The sequence below is a fragment of the Neodiprion fabricii genome, chromosome 6, assembly GCF_021155785.1.
Source record: "Neodiprion fabricii isolate iyNeoFabr1 chromosome 6, iyNeoFabr1.1, whole genome shotgun sequence".
Taxonomy (NCBI): Eukaryota; Metazoa; Arthropoda; class Insecta; order Hymenoptera; family Diprionidae; genus Neodiprion; species Neodiprion fabricii.
Genome location: NC_060244.1, coordinates 18,924,927 through 18,943,419, shown reverse-complemented (window position 1 = coordinate 18,943,419; position 18,493 = coordinate 18,924,927). Strand labels below are relative to the sequence as shown.

Here is an 18,493-nt window from a genome sequence, read left to right as displayed (position 1 = left end):
ATATTCGACCCGCTTTTTTGAATTTTTAAAAACTTAATTCAGATTCGTAATAAATGACCTCAAACACCACAGAATACTATCTTGTATAGCTCGGCACAATAACGTGTGACTCAAAGGGTTAAGTCAATATTCACCTTGACGATACGATGCACTGTTTAATGTTATTTCGAGGGTAATATAATTGATTCCGCGGTGAATCCCTCCACCCCGTTCGTTTTCAGCCGAAGCCCGAACAACCGTGCAAATCTTACACTCCCCTGGGAGCCCTGTCGTCGATGCAACCACCGGGAAGTCAAGGTCCACCCCATCCGCCAATGTCGCCGAGAAGACACTCCGCGTTTTCAGCCCCCCATCAGCACGGTGAGTCAATGAAAAAAATAAATAAATTAAACGGACTAAAAGAAGCCCCGCGCAAAGCCGACCCGAGGCAAACGAACGAACCCCGTCCGCTTTCGTGATCGGCTTTAGCTCTGCTTTGGTCTTTGTTTTCGCAATTTGAGCACCGTTGAACTCTTTGTATCATTACCATTGGGTATATACAGTTCTGCTTGTACCTACGTCATAATACGCGCTCCGGTTGCCTTCAATGCGCGGAGAATAATTGCCGCGATAATAAAAGGACAATGACGATTGCTGGGAAAGAGGCAACCGCTCTCTATCATCGATCCGAGTCTATCGCATCGATCTGGTAGCTTAACGATTTACCAAATGTGTAACGATGTTCGAAATAGCCTCGGAACAATGGAATCATACCCAAAAACTAAAGTTATCGAGGTGAATTGATTGGGAACGGTATCAATTTTCAGTTAAAGAAAGTTTGATAATTGGCAAGTCTGTAATTCAATCGCGATGTGGTGCGATTCTTTGATAAACTCCAAAAGTGTCCACAATATTTTTTTGGCCTGCGGTTCCAGTAGATTGGATAGCTACTTTTGATCTTCCTTGTAAACAAATCCTTTGCAAATCTTTTATAAATAATGTATAACGGCGATCCAAGTTTAGTATTCATAACTTGGGTCATGAATGCGCTTAACATATTTTGTTTCCAGGCTGTGATTTGCAGAAAATTCGTTTATGCCGGAAAAATAAACTATAGTAATTGCTTGAAACTGGATGATTCATGTTCTTCAGCTATTCCGAAAATTCTACAATTTTATAATACCTATCAAAACTTTTTCGTATTCGAGCTGTTTTCACATAAATTTTCAAAATTTGTCAATTTTTAAAGCAAAAAAAATGTAGTGATGTGAAATTACCGAGTCGTTTCACAGTAACGATAAATTTTGTCCTCGTGCGGTGAATATCTTTCATCCAAAGTAATCGCATAATTCCCCATAAATTGAATAATCAATTTCCATGACCGATTTTTATTTTATATACTGGTACGATCCGCAATATATGGGTCAATGCCAGATTCGACAACAAACAAGCTTTGTTCCTCAAAGTGCGAGAAAAGAGCGCTCTCTATTCACATCGTCTTATTATTGTATTTATATCAATAAAGGGGTCGATTGATTGATAATAGATGGATCGGACAGGAAAAAATAAACAGTGCAGAGCTGCCGATGAATGTCTGAAACATTCTATTATTTTTTCTTTTTTCTTTTGCTTTTCTTTTTTTTCAGCAACTGGCAAATATTCATCAAATTGTTTATTTACTTTATAAATACTCATATCTATAAATCCGTCCTTATAATAAACGAGACGATAAGATACGTCCGATTAACGTGAATTTTGAATTATAATGCAATTTTTTTCACCTACTTTTCTGCACGTTCTCTGTAACCGAATTGACTGGAAAAATACACGATTAACCTACGTCCAAAGTAATTTATGGCGATTTGTGCCCTGTGGTCGAATGGTCGCTAACTAATTGCTGGAAATAATTAACCGCAGATACCCTTATAATCTGTCCGAGGGTAAAACAAAAAAGTGGGTGTAATGTATTCAAATTCATGGAAATTATATCAGGGGCATTCAACGAGGATTTCACCATGATCGAAAGTCGAAAATATATATTTTCTCCAGAATTTTTGTATTTTAGACACAATCCACAAATCAAAAGTTGAATTTACAAAATCTGTATTTGTCGATGCTGTATCAACGGCACATTAAATTTCAGCTAACCGTAAAGTTGCCAAATAACACCTTTTTCTTAAAATGTATCATTACAGCAACATGACAAACCTCACTTTGATCAATATTTGATGTCACAACGTATTCTTTACTTTGTAATTCCTTAAATATGCTCTTTTTCAACCCACGTTACTTAAAATGTTTTTTTCTTCATTCCTACGTCAAAAATCATTCCCAACATTAATTTTTCTTCTCATTATTATTTTCAAAAATTACACATCTTGCCGTAATGGAAATTCCATTTTCGTCAAGAGCTTAAAATTTTTAACATAAATTCACTAAGCCTTACGACATTTTTTTAGATCTTATAAAATGGGGGCTTCGAAAATAGCAAATTGAGTAGTAACCGAATTAGGGGTGGTTAATTTTTTTTTTTTTGAATCGGGGATTCCGCTTTTCGATCAATACTTTTACTTAAAAAAAAAAACCGGTGTAAATGTAATATCTGAACTTCTGATCGTGATCGATACATGTTAAAATGGTCCATCAGTTGTTATTCACGCTGATCACGTATTAAAATAACGTAATTAAAAATTAATGTCCATTTAGCATTTGGCACTTTAATTTTGGCGGTTTTTTGCGAAATCTCATTATTTTATCGCGGTATGCTCGTATATTTCAAAATACACATTGTACGTCTCTCTCTCTCTCCTTCTCTTTGCCTCTCTGTCTCCTTCTAGCAGCTGTTCTTTGTCCAGTAGAAACTGCGTTAGTTCGCAGAATTCGTATATGATATCCATATTTTATAACGCAACAGCTAAACCTCATAACTAGCGATAAGGAGTGGCAAAAAAATAAAAATAAAGGAAAAGTAGAAACAATCCCATTGAGCAATAACTGGTAACGATAACTACACGACGTCGCATTGTAATGCAATAATACTTTTATAGAAACCTGTTATCGCTGTTATACTGTAACACAATACGTCCGCCTTTTTCACGTGTTATCAACTTAGAATGTGCGAGTCGGCTAAACTTTGTAGCTGACATTGACAATTCTGCAGGGCCACATCCATACCTACTAAAGGGTTCAATCTTTGCATCTAATCGTAAACCCTGGTTTAAAATTGCTATGCCTGTATACTGATTTAGAAGTTCCCAAGTAACGTGCAAAACTTTGTCCACAAAGAAGACATTCACGATTTGGTAAACATACGCGTAAAAAGGTGAAATGTAGATGTATTGTATGGAAAATATATCTGTAAGATTAAGGATATGTCGAAGCTTCAGGTTTTACGTACCAACTAATTCAGCGATGCGTATTTTGCACTCTCTTCTTTTTCACGACGATAAGATAACTTTTCAACTTCGGGAAATGATGTAGGATTTACGATCGCGCTTGACTTGACATTGTGATGCGAAAAGTTCGGAAAATAGATAACAAATGCATATTAGAAAAATATACGGGATTCGGACAGGCAATGCATTTGTCGTAATCTCGAACCGAGTGAGAACCAGCAGCAAGTCTATTTATAGTGTTTTCGAACTTATCTTAATGACCACGGAAACACAATTTTAAACTATACAGCGATAGAAATTCTTAGTTGTTCTTAACATGCGGTCCTGCTAATTCAATTTTTTACTATAACCGAAAGATACAGAGGTCCGGATATACAAAATGAAAATAGATGTCATTGCTATCATACCAGAATATCTAGTAGATATGTGTTACTATTTTGTTTCATTACGGTCACTTGTACTATATTTTCTTTGTAACTGCTGCGACAAAGTTATGTTAATACCTTACTGGTCTGAAAACAGTAAAAGATTAAAACAGAGATTTATTGTTGCAATAATCAGAAAACGTAGTATAATTATACTAAATAGTTACCTGTAAAAATTTTGCTATAAGAGTAACTATAAGAATTATACTCTTACTCGGTGTATCATTTCCCAAAACTTGAAACGATCTCGTTACTCGGGAGTTGAAAAAATTGTTAAATGATACGATTTGACATTCCCTCAAGGGTTAGTAAAAGAAAAATGTTTGCAGGATTAAGTTTTTCTCTCACCATATCGATTTCAAAGTATCAAACTGATGTTTTTTGCATTACATTGCAATTGGACGAAGAGTCGAGAAGAAATCCGAAGACTCAAAATGAAAACAGAGAAAAATTTCATTTGTTACAGTAACCAGAAAAATTCAGTGAAACAGGTATCGTTAAAAAAACTGTTTGAATATTGTTGGAATTACGAAAAATGAGGTACATGCAATTATTTTGCGCTATTGTAGATTATTTTTTGTTAATTGTAACGCAAAATCAGTTTCTTCGGTTTGCTCTACTTTTTTAGTCAAACAAGGCTTTAACGTCAATTTATCGTCGCGCAAGCATTAAATTTTCGCAACAGTTGCAAGAGAATATAGTAACAGTGATTGTAACGAGAAAGAATAGTAACGGATACCAGACTTTCCGGTAACAGCTAGAAAACTAATTTTCATTTTCTACCTGGAACTATATTATTAGGTTGTGGTAAAAAATGATCGAAACTAAAAATTTCTCTCATTGTCAGTGTACGATGTATCCTCGGGAAAATTTTTCGAGGACTCAGGCAGCGTATAATTATATCAGCGTGCAAGAATCGTCGAGGCGGCAGATTGCTAACGTGCCTGTACCGAGATTTGGCGATGACGCACGCACGTAACACGTAAGCACGCGTCGCGACGCCATACTTCGCAAACGTAGAGTGTGTGTGTGTGCATAGCTTTTGGACTTCGACGGTCTGCTTTCAGCGTCGCGCGTCGAGTTACGTGGGCAATAGAAAAACCTGCTTTCACGGTTCGACCTGATATTCGAACGTATGAAATTTTTTAACAGAATTCATATTCGAGGATCGAAATACGTAGGGGCGATTCGGCCAATTATAGGTTAGCGATCAGGTTGCCAAAATTTAGAATTAGCTGCAATTTGAGACGTGTGGTTAACACGTCTACCGAGATATGAATATCACACAAATTTCAGACCTCCAGGTTTGACCAATCACAAGAAGTACGTTCGATTCATTTTTTTCATAAAATTTTTGCCTCTCAGATTTCGAGTACGTACATTCGTTGAAAAAAAAAATATGTTATCGTTAACCTGTGATGGTTTTTTTTATGTGAAGAGCTCTGACGTTTAGAAATTTGAGGTTCGTCATTTTCGCACAGATTTCCAACAAGAGAACACAGTTTTTTCTTTTTTTTTGCAGATTTCCCAAGACAAAATAACTATTTTGGTAATTCCGTCACAAAATCTGGGAACATTTTCTTACGGACCCCAGATTTTCATTTAATATCGGACGAAAAATTTAGGCGGATGTGACTCCATTGAAAAATTCTCATCTTCTCGATAGGAACATTGAAATAATGTTTTTGCTCGGAGAAGCTTTGAAAATAGCAACTTCTTCCTACTGTTTCTGTAAGTTTATCCAAAAATGGATTTCACATTTGTAGAGGCCAGAATTTTTCACAAAAGAAATGTATGAAGATTATGTTTTTATACCGTGAGCAATAAGTAGTAAATATCTAAAGATAAACAATTGATAGATCAAAAAATTAATTACATGCGTATAGTACATGATTAAATTGTAAGTTGCAATAGAAAGAAAAGACCTGTAATCATATTTCAAACTATAATTTACTTCTTTTTTTTTTTCTTATTGGACAAGTAACGTTCCTCAACATTGACAAGGCAAGTCTCGCTGCAGGTGGCAGGAACTGCATCCTCAATAATATAACCGCAGTTTCTGCCATTACTCATGCGTGTATATATACAAGCATATTGGGGTCTCTGGCAGAGGGGTGGCTTAAGAAATTTCACCCAACGGTGAAATTATGCACTCAAACAAATGTCGACAAGTGTATTTTTACAAAAGTACATTTTGTTTTGTAATTTTTAAATAAAACATGAAACTTTCATCGCAAAAAATTTGTAAATTTGCATATAAACAAGTAGATAGTCTACTCGCTCAGATGTTAAATATCGCCACCAAATAGCGTATCCGAGTGCTAGAGTCCCAAATATCGGGAATTCCATGCGATCGCAACCAACTTCTGATCCGCACCATTTCGGATTTTGTTCAAATTTTTTTCTGCAATTGGTCCGAATCTGAAACGGTACCCTGAATTTTTTCCCGAGTTTTATTCAACTCGTTAATTATTTATAGATAATTAGAATGATTTTGAGAAGGATCTTTTCCAAAGTTCTCAATAACTGTATTTTACTTTCCAAACATTTCAAGATCGGACCATTTTTTACCACTTTCAATTTTCTGATCAACTAAAACATTATTGAAGCAGTCTGTAAATTCCCCGGAAATTCTCGAAACTTCTATTTTTCACTTAGAACATTTCTAGACCGGTTTCATTACGAAGTTGATAAAAAAAAAAAAAAATTGAATGTGTCAAAAAAATAGGGAAAAATCGCTCCAAAATAGAACACGTCTAGAAATGTTCTAGGTGACAAATAGAAGTTTCGCGAATTTTCCCGAAATTTTCACACCGTTCAGAGAATTTAGTTGAACAAAAACATTGAAAGTGCAGAAAAAAATTGACAAAAACCGGCCCATTCAGAAATTTTTTGAAAAGAAAGATAGAGTTTCTGAGAATTTTAAAAAAGCGCCTATTCAAAATCTCTTCAAATATTCATATAAACAATTGAACAGGTGAATTACAAATCCGATAAAATTCAGGGTAATGCTTCAGATTCGTGACAATTGCGAAATTTTTTTTTTAAGCAAATCGGAAATGGTGAGGGTCGGACGTTGGTCGGGTTCGCATGGAATTCCCCTTATGTATATCGTATGCGCATATGTCGGTAGGATTTTATACGATGAGTATATTTACCCATCGGCCACAAACACCTGTTTGAGTCTGATGGTTAAGACCCCCAATCCAGTGGCACAACACAAATTCGCATGCAAACGACATGGCGTTAATTTTCTTCTCGCCCTCGTGGCTCACAAAACACCCGGCGTTTCAGCCACCCACCAACCCTCGCTCACGACAATTGTTATATCCATGTTTCCACAGTTTGGCAGCCGTCTATGCGCAAACACACACGTATGTATATTCGTTACATGCGTACCGTAATCTTTGCACGTGACAAGGCGTTGTAAAGTTTGCGAACAAGCCCGTGAGAGTCGCGGAAATCGTGACGTTGACTGCGGGCTTTTCATGTTATACATATTACGTATCGTCGGATTATTATTACCTTGCCTGATAATAATATACGAGGATGAAGAAACCCTCGGATACTTACTGATGTCGTTTACTTCTGAATTGTTACTTTGAATTTGATTTTTTCACGATATTCCGAGCCGAGTCAAAAGTTTTTATCGAATAATCTAGTGGATTAATTCATCTGCAATGAAAGACAAACGTTCATTTCAACTTCCTGCACTCGTTCAAATGCATAAGAAATTATCACCTGAGTTTGAAAATCACCTGATGCATCGAAGGAAGATTCGTTCTGTAATAATTTCAAAAATAACTCCAGACAATCTCTAGTCTGTTCTGTTTCTCGCTGTAAAAGTTGCTCTCACTTCGATTGGCGAGATTTCACAGATTTACCCGACATTTTCTACGCGGTATTTCGCGTGAAAATAATATATTTTTTTTTTCAACAGCGCGATAATTCTACAGTAGAACTACGTTGATAGAAAAATTACTCATTGCAAGTGAGATTAAAAGACACTTTGTAATTCTTATAAGAAGAAAAATAAAAGCAGAATGATACTGGTATGTGCTTATCTATACCTACCGAGAACGTTCGAGAATATTCGTAGTGTATTAGAAATGATACTCGAAGCAAGCGACATTTTTCACGAACTCTACACCAAGATCGATGCAAATTCTACTGCACAAATGCTTACGGATACGAGTTGGCATAAAAAGAAATAGCGTATATTTCACCGAACGTGTGTGAAATTCAACACGAAATGTTCAACAGTATAATGTGCAAACTAAACCTGAGTAGCAAAAAAAATCCGATACAATACTAGTAGCAGTTACTGCAGTTGGAACTTCAATCTCTTCAAACGGAAATCAAATAACCTGTCAATAAAAAGCAACGATTCTGTTCTACAAAGAGAATAACACGCGCGATCCTTTTTCAACGACCAACTGTTCCACAACGCGGAGGCTGCGCGAATTTGAAAAAATAAAAAAAATTTGCGAAAACGAAGAAAAAAGGAAAACATTCCTTCGCCGCTGCGTTACGAGGGGTAATTTTTAGCCCGTGCACCCTTACCTAAACGACGCTACTGAATATCACCCTCCCTTTCGCCCCCCGCCGTTTCCGAAACATACGTCCCTGAATATGATGCGCGCGCATCTCGGCTACGGGTCTAAAATCACGTAGGTTGGTAGGCGGGTAAATGTGTGTGTTTGACCGTGCGCGAGAGTCTCTTTTATACGGATTTAAGCACTTCCCCGTGACGCGAAGATGCATATATATATATATTGGGCGCTGACACACACGTATACATTAAACACATACATGTATAAACTTAGGTACGTATGCAAGGCTAGCATCGCCACTCTTATGTAAACCGTGGCTGGTTTCTCTACTACGCAGTGTTTCACAAGTACAACGCCACAACGATGTATTATAAGTTTACCGGGAATCTCTCTGATCCGGCTGTACAAATTGCTCTATATTCATGTATGTATAATTGACATTTCAGGCTTTACGAATCGCGGATCGATAGTCGATCAGGTACAACTGTTATATGGAGGCGTATCGTTTCGTGCCTTGTAGTTCAAAATTAACTTCACGTGTACGGAAGGGGGGATGATTGTTATAATTTTACGTCAATTATTGTGTCAATTTATTATTTGTATACACGTACGGATTATGGACTGTACGTGTATACGAGATACTCGTATATGCTCCCGGACACCCCGGTTCGAGGAAAACGGTCGTCCCGCCTCCGGGGGTGTTTCTGTTTTTCAAATTTCCCGCTCCTCCGCCCCTCCACTACCATCTACCCCCACTCCGGGCGGCACCCCTACCCTTTTCCTAGCTCCCTCTTCCACCCTTTATCATTGACGTCACTTCTACGCGCGTGACGTTCGAGAGCATGTCGACGGTGTCGGCGCGTCGTTCCTCCTGCTGCAAATTTATACGGAAGAAGAGAACGTTGATCGTAATATAAAACGTGAAAAGAAACTAAACTTGATCGTTAACTTTGTTTTCAACGGGTTTTCGGAGCTGTTATTCGTTATTTTTCTTCCGTTGACGCTATTTTTTATCAAATTTTTCTGCATTGCGATAACACGTCTGTTTTTATACCCGTTCTGTTATTATTGTTGAAACCTGATGCACGCAAGGAGCTGCTTATCCTGCGATTTTCACGCTCTGCATAAACGAACGAAAACTGTGACAAGATATAATCAATTGTACGAAACAAAACAGCAACGGTCATTAATTGACAGTGATGTAATAATGAATGACGATTGATGTGGTGGTGAACTTTGTGTGATAGAAAATCAAGCGTTATATACATTGCGGACTTTTACGCGTTTATTTCTCGAGCGTATATCGTTTTTTCCAATTCTTATTCATTAATATCATGCCACACGTGTGTCTGTAACTGCTTGTGAATTGAATTCGAAAAAACTATAAACGATTACGTGAATACGAATTTATATACCTTGTAATGTTGACAGATCGTGCAACAACATCGACGCGTGTATAATGCTATTAATCATTGGTACATGCTTGCAGTTCTATTTATAAAAAATAAATCGTTACACGGGAGATATTGTAATATGCGCGTAAATTCAATGTGCGGTAGCCGAAGCAGCCGGTGCATCGAACGAACGCGATGAATAATATTTTATTATAAAAAACGACCAATTTCACGGTGTTATGATAATAATGTTAACGAGAACCTTGTTAATTTTTCCTGACCAATAACAAAAGAGACAAAATATATATTTATGTACATATAATACGGGCGTTAATAAGCAATTGAAATTTCCTGGCCTGGACGTCGAGTTATACTGTACCTGATAATAAGTGAATTTTAATTGAAAATAACCGTTACGTACATTTGCAGACATGCCTGTGTCTTGTGATGTGATTAACATCCGTATATTGTATATATCGCAGAATCCGCGCGTAGGGGCAATTTTAATCCCTTTGCAAGGAAATCTAAAGAGAATTGTTAAGTAAAAGGCGAGAGAAGCCGATTACAGAAAGAGACTAGTCTATTACACGTTATAACGCTGTACCGTTCAAATCGAGAGAGATAAAGAAAAAGCAGAGTAAAAATAAATGATAAAAACTAGGAGATAAGGGGTGGTTTCCTGTTCGGATTACCTTATGGCCGAACTCGCACATATCAAAAATCAGGGAGAAGTGACGATCGGTCGTTGAGGAAAACGATTGAAAGAAATAAACCTTGGGTGCATTAAGTATTATTATTAATAATAATAATAATAATAATAATAATAATAATAATAATAATAATAATAATAATAATAATAACGATGATAACACGTCCGTGTCGCAAACTTAGACAAGACGATTAAGGACAGGAAAATAACGAGAAAAAAAAAAATTACAAGTTTCACGCATGATCTGCCCGAAGACGTGGTGACGATTATTTACCCTACAATTGTTAAACGTTATACATAAAAAGCACGAAAAGAAAGAAGAACGCAGAATAAAGGATGTAGAAAAAAAAACAATCCAGAGATATAAATAATAAAATAAATACAGTATATGTATACATAAATATATTTTTTGAACAATTTCGCGTAGAAATGAAACGGATGTCTTGATCAGTGTTAAAACAAAGGACCTTTGCACTTACATGATATTGCTGTATATTCAACAGCATATACGTAAAAAACACTCGCCTATGCGTATAATATATACATACATATGTGTATAGTATGCGTTAAACGTATTTTCGGATTGCCTGTTAAAATACCAATTCAACATGCTTTTAGCTGGTGAGTATATAACACACATATACATATATATCACATGGTCAACCCTCTATTAACCCTTACTTATTTATCGAGTGGATTTAATCTGTCGTACAATATATATATATATTATATACATATATATATATATATGTATAGGCACATGTATATTTATATACACGTAAGTGTAATATATACCATAACACTACTATCTACTCCCCATGATACGCCACTTTCGCACGATTCGTGGAAATATATCCTTACGCATATCAGGTGCCTTTCATTAATATAGATATATCAGCAACGCGAACAGGTTTTTTTTACAATTAATTAATTGCATATCAATGCGCGAAACTCGTTTCATACTTGAATATTATCTCCAAAAATAAAGTTCGATTAAATCTTTCATATATAAGTTGAATTAATTCGGTTGAATGAATTTTCATTAATTAATATCCATCGATTCTCCTCACAATTGGAACAAATTTCCAGGATTAATTTACAATTATGAAAATAATATACCTCGATCCGTGATAACGATCGCAAATTTTTTCGTTGTGCGAATTGATATATTAACTCGACTATAGTCAGTTCTTTGGTAGTTGCAACAAAGTATCGAATCACGTGAATCTATCATCGTCGATTTCTTCGGTTATAATAAAAAGTTGATCTACGCTGAGACAAATGATCAATCAATCACTCGTTGCTTCGTAATTAGTTGTTGCTAATTATTCCATCCATAGCTTCTCACGTGTACACAATTACCGTATAATTGTATACAGTGACCATTTCAGCGATGTTTTGAAAGGCTAAATGGGGATATGACAAGTGGGCACTGCTGCATGCACATGCCGTGTATTAAAACAAAAAAAAAAAACAAAAAAAAGCTGTAAAATATCACTCGGGTACGGCTGTATGCTACACGTTGTACGAACGTTATCTTCGGAAGCTAGCATCAGGCCACCGGGACTGGGGCGAGAACGTTCTCCTTCTCAACTTCCGGTAAGAAGCTTGTGAGAGTTCCGCGTTAGGGAGAGAGAGAAACGGAGAAGTAGAAAAAGGAGGCGGAGAAGGAAAAACCTGTGGTGTAGAGGAAAACAGGGGGAGAGAAATAGCAAAGGAGAGAACGAAGGGTGGGGAAAGGAAACGGTAAGGAGCTTGTCTTTTACTAGCAAAATAACAGCATCCGAGTAGGTATAAAGTATATAAGTACGCAGAGTTCTATTAGTGCTTAGTCAAGTGGACGGGGAATTTCCGGAACTTGAGATTTTTCAAACGAACAACGTCACGTTTTGCTAAGTAAAGACAATCGGATACCGAGTTCTTTCGTTTCTCTCGGTCAAGTCGATCAATCCAAGTGAAATCAATCATCTTTGCTCTACTTCTCTTTACCGACAAACCGAATTCATCCACACTCTGCAATCATATACACATGCGGTATACACTTCCACTCGAGAGTTTGTTCGGTTGATAAAATCACTGTCCAATCACAAGAAGTTTTCCAATCATCCACTCACGATATAGCTCAACCTTTTTGTATGTCCGGAGATATTCGCATACACGATGTATAAGTGGATTCAAAGAACGGGAAAGAGTCAGAAATTATTGTCCTTCGACTTACATGGTCCCGATTAATGATGAAGATTATTCGCGGGAGCAAATCTCTTCGAGGCGCAAGGAAATGGAACACGAAAAATGTCATCTACGATGCGTTTATTCTCCGTATCATACTATCCTCGCGTCTCAGACGACTTACAAAAATTTCATGAATCCTGTATCTAAAGTAACGTGTACACCCCGACGATAAATACCCTTCGAAATTTCCGCGACCTATTTCCCAGCTATCGTCACGTAACACATTATATGCAGAAAACCCTGAGATTTCCAGAATTTCCAGGTCGCTGGACAATCCATCCGACTCGGGCAACTACATATACAACCTATACACTACAGTAATACATAACTGTGATATACCAAGTGGTGATATATCGAGAGACCGCGGTAGTCGATATCTGGCACACAATTGTCGAACAAAATAATGATGAAAACAACGGAAACGAAAATAAATGGAAAAATGAAAAAAGTCGGACGGATCAAGGCTGCTAATGTGTCGATACCGCAATATGCCTGAACACACATGCCTATCAGACGATATATGGAAGTGGCACTATGCTCGGTTCGCTGAGCTCCTGCTGCCCACGGTTTGAGCATGCCAAAACTGTTGAACTTTCCGGCTTTCCTGCCTGTTAAAGTACACTCGCACACACACCCACATACATTGCATACCGAGTTAGATAAAGCACGTAGCTGTATCTCTAAGCGTTACAGGTCGGTACCGGTGTGGGTGGTCTACACGTATCAGCTACGTACTTGTGCAAGCGACGGAGAATTGTGTTGCTCCGAGTAAGCACACGTACAGCTACATCATCGTCGTCGTATCGACTCCGCGATTTCTTCGCGTGAATTCGCACAATAGGAACAGATGAGTGGGGAATTTTGCGAATCAAGGGCAAATCAAGCGAAGGTCTTGTTGCAGTGTGAACCTCGTTTTTTCGCTTAGGCATAAACTGTACACATTCTCGCGGAGGCTCGAAACCAAAACCATTTCGTTGTACTTGATACTTCCGGTTCTACCTTATACCTCAACATTATATACATGTTACACGTCTCCATCGAGTATTATTAAATTGAATGCGCAGGTGATCGGCTTCGAATGTATAATGTGCTCATTAGATATCGCGTGTGGGAAAAATTGAAAAGTGCAATTATAAAAGGCTGCAAGTGCGGTTATTTATTAAAATAAAATAAAATAAAATAAACGACATCTGCAGCCTTTTTCAAATCCCCTCTTCAACTTCACGTTGTTAGTACCTATAAAATCTTACCGCGATAATTTCTTTTCGATTTACCCATTACGTCAAGGCGCAAAGTGTAACCACATGCCTGAATACACGCGTTGATATTATGTCTGTTAAATATATCTGTGTCGATATATCTGCATGCGACGTGCATTCCATAGCCGTGCTGCGGGGATACGGTCGTAACGTTATATATTATATATGCGTTTACGCGTTGATCTGACGAATATCACGTGAAGCCAGATCTCTAAATAGAGCACTGCGAAAGATTGGAGTGGCATAATTACGGTTATTGATTGTTAAGTATATGCGTATATAATGCCGCTGCACCTTGTACGGACGTGACTGCAGTCGGTAATGCGGTAATTAGGCGACAGCGCATTACCAACCCATAGACGTTTGTAAGTATGACCGCGGTACGAGCATTCGGACTATATTTATGCAGACTCTCCGCAGCTACTACATTTATACATATTATATGGGCCAAATTAATGCTCGACAATTATCACTTTGCTACTTGAATTATTGTTACGATCCATCGAGCTTGATCACAAACTCAGGTTGTAACTTTATAGCTATTATGCACAGATTTCCAATGACGAATTTTTCACGATTAAAAAAATCCTGCTTAGCTACATTTGACGGTTATTTGAAATTGTAAAATAGTGCATTGTTTGAAAACATTTTATCGTCATAAAGCTTTGTTGCATGTATAATCCAAAATTGTTCGAATGTGTTTCAAATAATTGGTAATACGTAAATGATACTTACGATTAGGTATGATTGTATAATAACTATCATATATAGCTAATTTATCAGATTATAGCCATTGCGATGACTGCAATATACGTGTGCCGATGTGAAGTTTAAAATTATAATATATATGCATATCTATTATTAGGTACACGCGTTATACTCGCGAAACTTATTTGCGCACTTGAGTATACATAGATATCAGCCGTTGTATAACTGTTAGATGCAAAATATTTGCGAGTATAAAAATTTGAAGGCCAAAATCGTGTCCGTGAAAGGTGGCTATTTACACACACACACACACACAAACACACGCGCGCGCATAGATGAGGATTTCCTTGTCAACTGGGCGACTCTTTCCGTCGAGCTTGGATGTATTCTGTAACACACAACTTGCGCGATTTTATACGCAACTTGGAGTGTATATGCGAGAGGACACCCTGCGCCATTATTTTTACTGTATTCAAAATCAACTCCAAATGTAGTTTTAAAGATTGTACAAAAAAAAAAAAAGTTTCGACAAAAAACAAATCAGTTCTCAGCTTTGAACTCTCCTTTGCAATTATGTTCTGTTACTCGTATTCAGCTGATTATTTGTTAAAAAAACCGCTTTCAGTGAAAAATAGAATGAAACAATTTTTTTTCTAGAGCTGCCACTCTATACATATTTATTGCTATTTTTTTTTTTTTGGTTCCTCCTACGTATTTCTTCCAAACTCCAGTCGAAACTTAAATAAAATTGAACGTATCGGCTTGGACGAAAAAAAAGTCTTGTTATTTTTGTTTTTTGTTAAAATATAAGTTAATGAATATCGTCAATGACATTTACAGTTGGATAGGATCGCGGTGAAAATTTTTCGAGTTCAAAGTACATAAAATATGGAAAGGGCTTGTTTTTTTTTTCCTAAAAATAAACTTTCCAAACGGCGAGACTCGGTAACATTGAAATTATTCACAGGAGATTTTCGCGACTCGCACAAATTATTAAAGAATATCCAAAAAGTGTATCATAAAAACGTAGCTCATAAATACAATCTGACTGGAGGAGAGTCTCGCACATATAATACAACGTACATATATGTATTATACATTTTATGGTAGTGTGAATATTTTCGCACCCATACGTCCTACCTACGAGAAAATGATGAAAAAAAAAAGTTTTCCAAGTATATCGCGTTGAACACAGATGAACTGTTTGCACGAGGTTGAAGGTACTTTTAGGTACCGCTGAAAGCTTGCTATAGCTGACTTTGAATCGAATCTACTTCCCAGCATCTGCAGGCGCGCGCACTTTCACTCACCGAGGCAGGTTGAGAACCGCTTAGCTGCGTATTGCGTCGCACTTGTTGAAGCTCCTAACGATTTACGGGCTTGAAGAAATTTCCCAGAGATTTATAACCTTTCGAAAATTGCTCTCGCCATTAAATACACCTACCCAAGAACTTGTCCTGGTCCATTTCTCCGATGTGCCTGTAGTTGTACGCGCTGTTACATTGTGTATTATATATTGCAGTGTTAAATTTACAAGGTACACTACAGACAGGTATTCAGTGTAAGGTTAACGTTCATGGTCCGTGCAAAAGTGGATACAAATTTCGAATTGAGCAATTTTTCACGACTTTTTCAAAGTCATATTTCGTTTCTCGATATTTTTTTCCGAATCCCTGCGTTCGAATTTTATGCAGGAAATTAATTTATTACGTACGTATTTCAAAAATGACGCATCATTTACGCAGCATTGCGAGAGCCGAACAACTTGAGTCAGTCCTTCCGCATAATTTTCATTATTTTATTTCTATATACAAAGTGAATTGCTGACTACCGAATGGTTTAATGCGCATATGTGCTAAAATTCGAAAACAAGTGAAGTTGTTTTGTCAGGGCAACCAACGTTTTATATATTCAGATGACAGATCGCCGCGATGTATGTAACCACAAAAATGTTGCTCTTGTTCTCGAATTTTCGCGCATGCGCATCAAATCATTCGATCTCTACAGCAATTAACTCTGTATGATCAGAGCTTCACATGTTATTTATGAATTCCATATCGATAGGATTTCTCACAAGGTTCATGGTCTTAGTTCCACAGTGTATTCCTTCAAGGACATATCTGCGTTGAAGAAAAAATGACGGTCTAAAATATCTCCAGCTGTATAAATATTTATCCCAATTATAGTGAACACGAATAAAAGACCGTCTCTGTTATGTAATAACAATGATTTTAAGCAAATTCGATCAGCACAAGCCAAGATATCAACAATTTGAGAAACGGTTTTTAAAATGTTCATTCTTATATCAAAAATGCAATCTAGTAATAATAATTGTTTTTTTCTTCATTCTTCTTATTTATCTTTCGGAGTTATAAAATGCTCCATATTCTAATAGGTTTTATACAAAATTAGAGAGAATCTTGTCAGCGAGCAACACGAGCCTAATATATATTCCTCAGAATTGGATGAAAACTACGAGAGTTTGAGCATAATTTTGACCATTCCATTCATAAAACCATGTCTAAAATTGTCGACATGGTCTTGTCGTTCATTTCTATTACACAGTTGTAGCGACGTTGTTCGGTATATCTGCTTTCACTGTCCAACGTGATCATCGGTGTAATAGAACATTTCCGAAGATTACTCCAAGGGTTCTTTCTATTTTCCCATAACTTTCGGCTGAGGCGATGGAGCCGATTAATCCTCACAACTCAGGGGTTGAGTTTAAAAAATAGACATACCGAAGGGTTCGCTTGACGTATAATCCCGTCGAACCGTTTCCCTGCAAAGCGGCATAAAGCGAGACGAGCTTGACCAGAAAGACTCGGTCTCGCCTTACCTGGCCTTGCTTCACCTTGCTGACATGCGAGAGGTGCAATACTTACGCTTGTGCGCCGCGGCGTACTTATGCCTACGTGCTCGGGCAGCGGGCATAACCTACACCGTGTAACATTAAAATGCAGATTAGCAGAACCCGGCGTAAAAGGCGGTTATGTATAAGCGCGGCTAAAAAACCGTTGAGACGAACAAGAGGAAGGACTCTCGGGGCTCAATGAAAACCTCAACTTTACCGCTCGTGTTCAGCGCCGTTTCGCGCCCACCAATACACACGTCTGTCGCACCGACGCGAAAATACGCCTTACATACACGCCGAGCATTCCTGGCGACCCGAGAATAACGGCTTTGCGACGTTTTCGAACCTTCGAGAGGACGAGAGGAGGAGGAGGAGGTGGAGGTGGTCCGTCGCAACGCTCTGGTTATTCTATTATTACACCATACCGCGACGATGTAGTAGCTCACGGATTTGTACAAGGTATATGCCGTGCGAACTGCAGTTTATGTATGTACACTTGGGGACAATTAATCTGAGAAGGCTAATTTTTTACACCAGAGGTTATGTTGGCAACACAGAGAAACCAACAGCGCCGTAGTCGGCTGAGCGCGATACTAATTCAATCTCAATAAACACAACATAACCCATGACCGTCGAATCTAACCTTAGAATACGTGTCAATCTAATGAGTCATCATCCTTAGTATTCTAAGGTTAGATTCGACGGTCATGGGTTATGTTGTGTTTATTGAGATTGAGTTAGTTTCGCGTTTGGCCGACTAAGGCGCTGTAGGTTTCTCTGTGTTGCCAACGTAACTGTCCAGTGTACAAAATTAGCCGTTTCAGATTCATTGTCCCCAAGTGTACCTGTGACACGGAGAGAAATGAACTTGGACACTCCGATTAGCTGAACATGTAATAGGCGTAATAATGAGGTACGCACTGTAGTGTAAATGCGATTAATCGGCAAATTGGTACACATATTTGAGATCGGAATATTATATCAA

At 37.6% G+C, this 18,493-nt stretch overlaps 1 protein-coding gene across 2 annotated transcripts in view; it reads left to right on the top strand.

The window, feature by feature from the left end:
* LOC124184432 overlaps nucleotides 1-18,493 on the top strand; it is an 84,467-nt gene that overhangs the window by 7,151 nt on the left and 58,823 nt on the right. For both annotated transcript variants that reach the window (XM_046574123.1, XM_046574124.1), the window contains one exon: nucleotides 222-360. In XM_046574123.1, coding sequence (XP_046430079.1) covers nucleotides 222-360 — 139 coding nt within the window. The remainder of the gene's footprint in view (nucleotides 1-221; nucleotides 361-18,493) is intronic.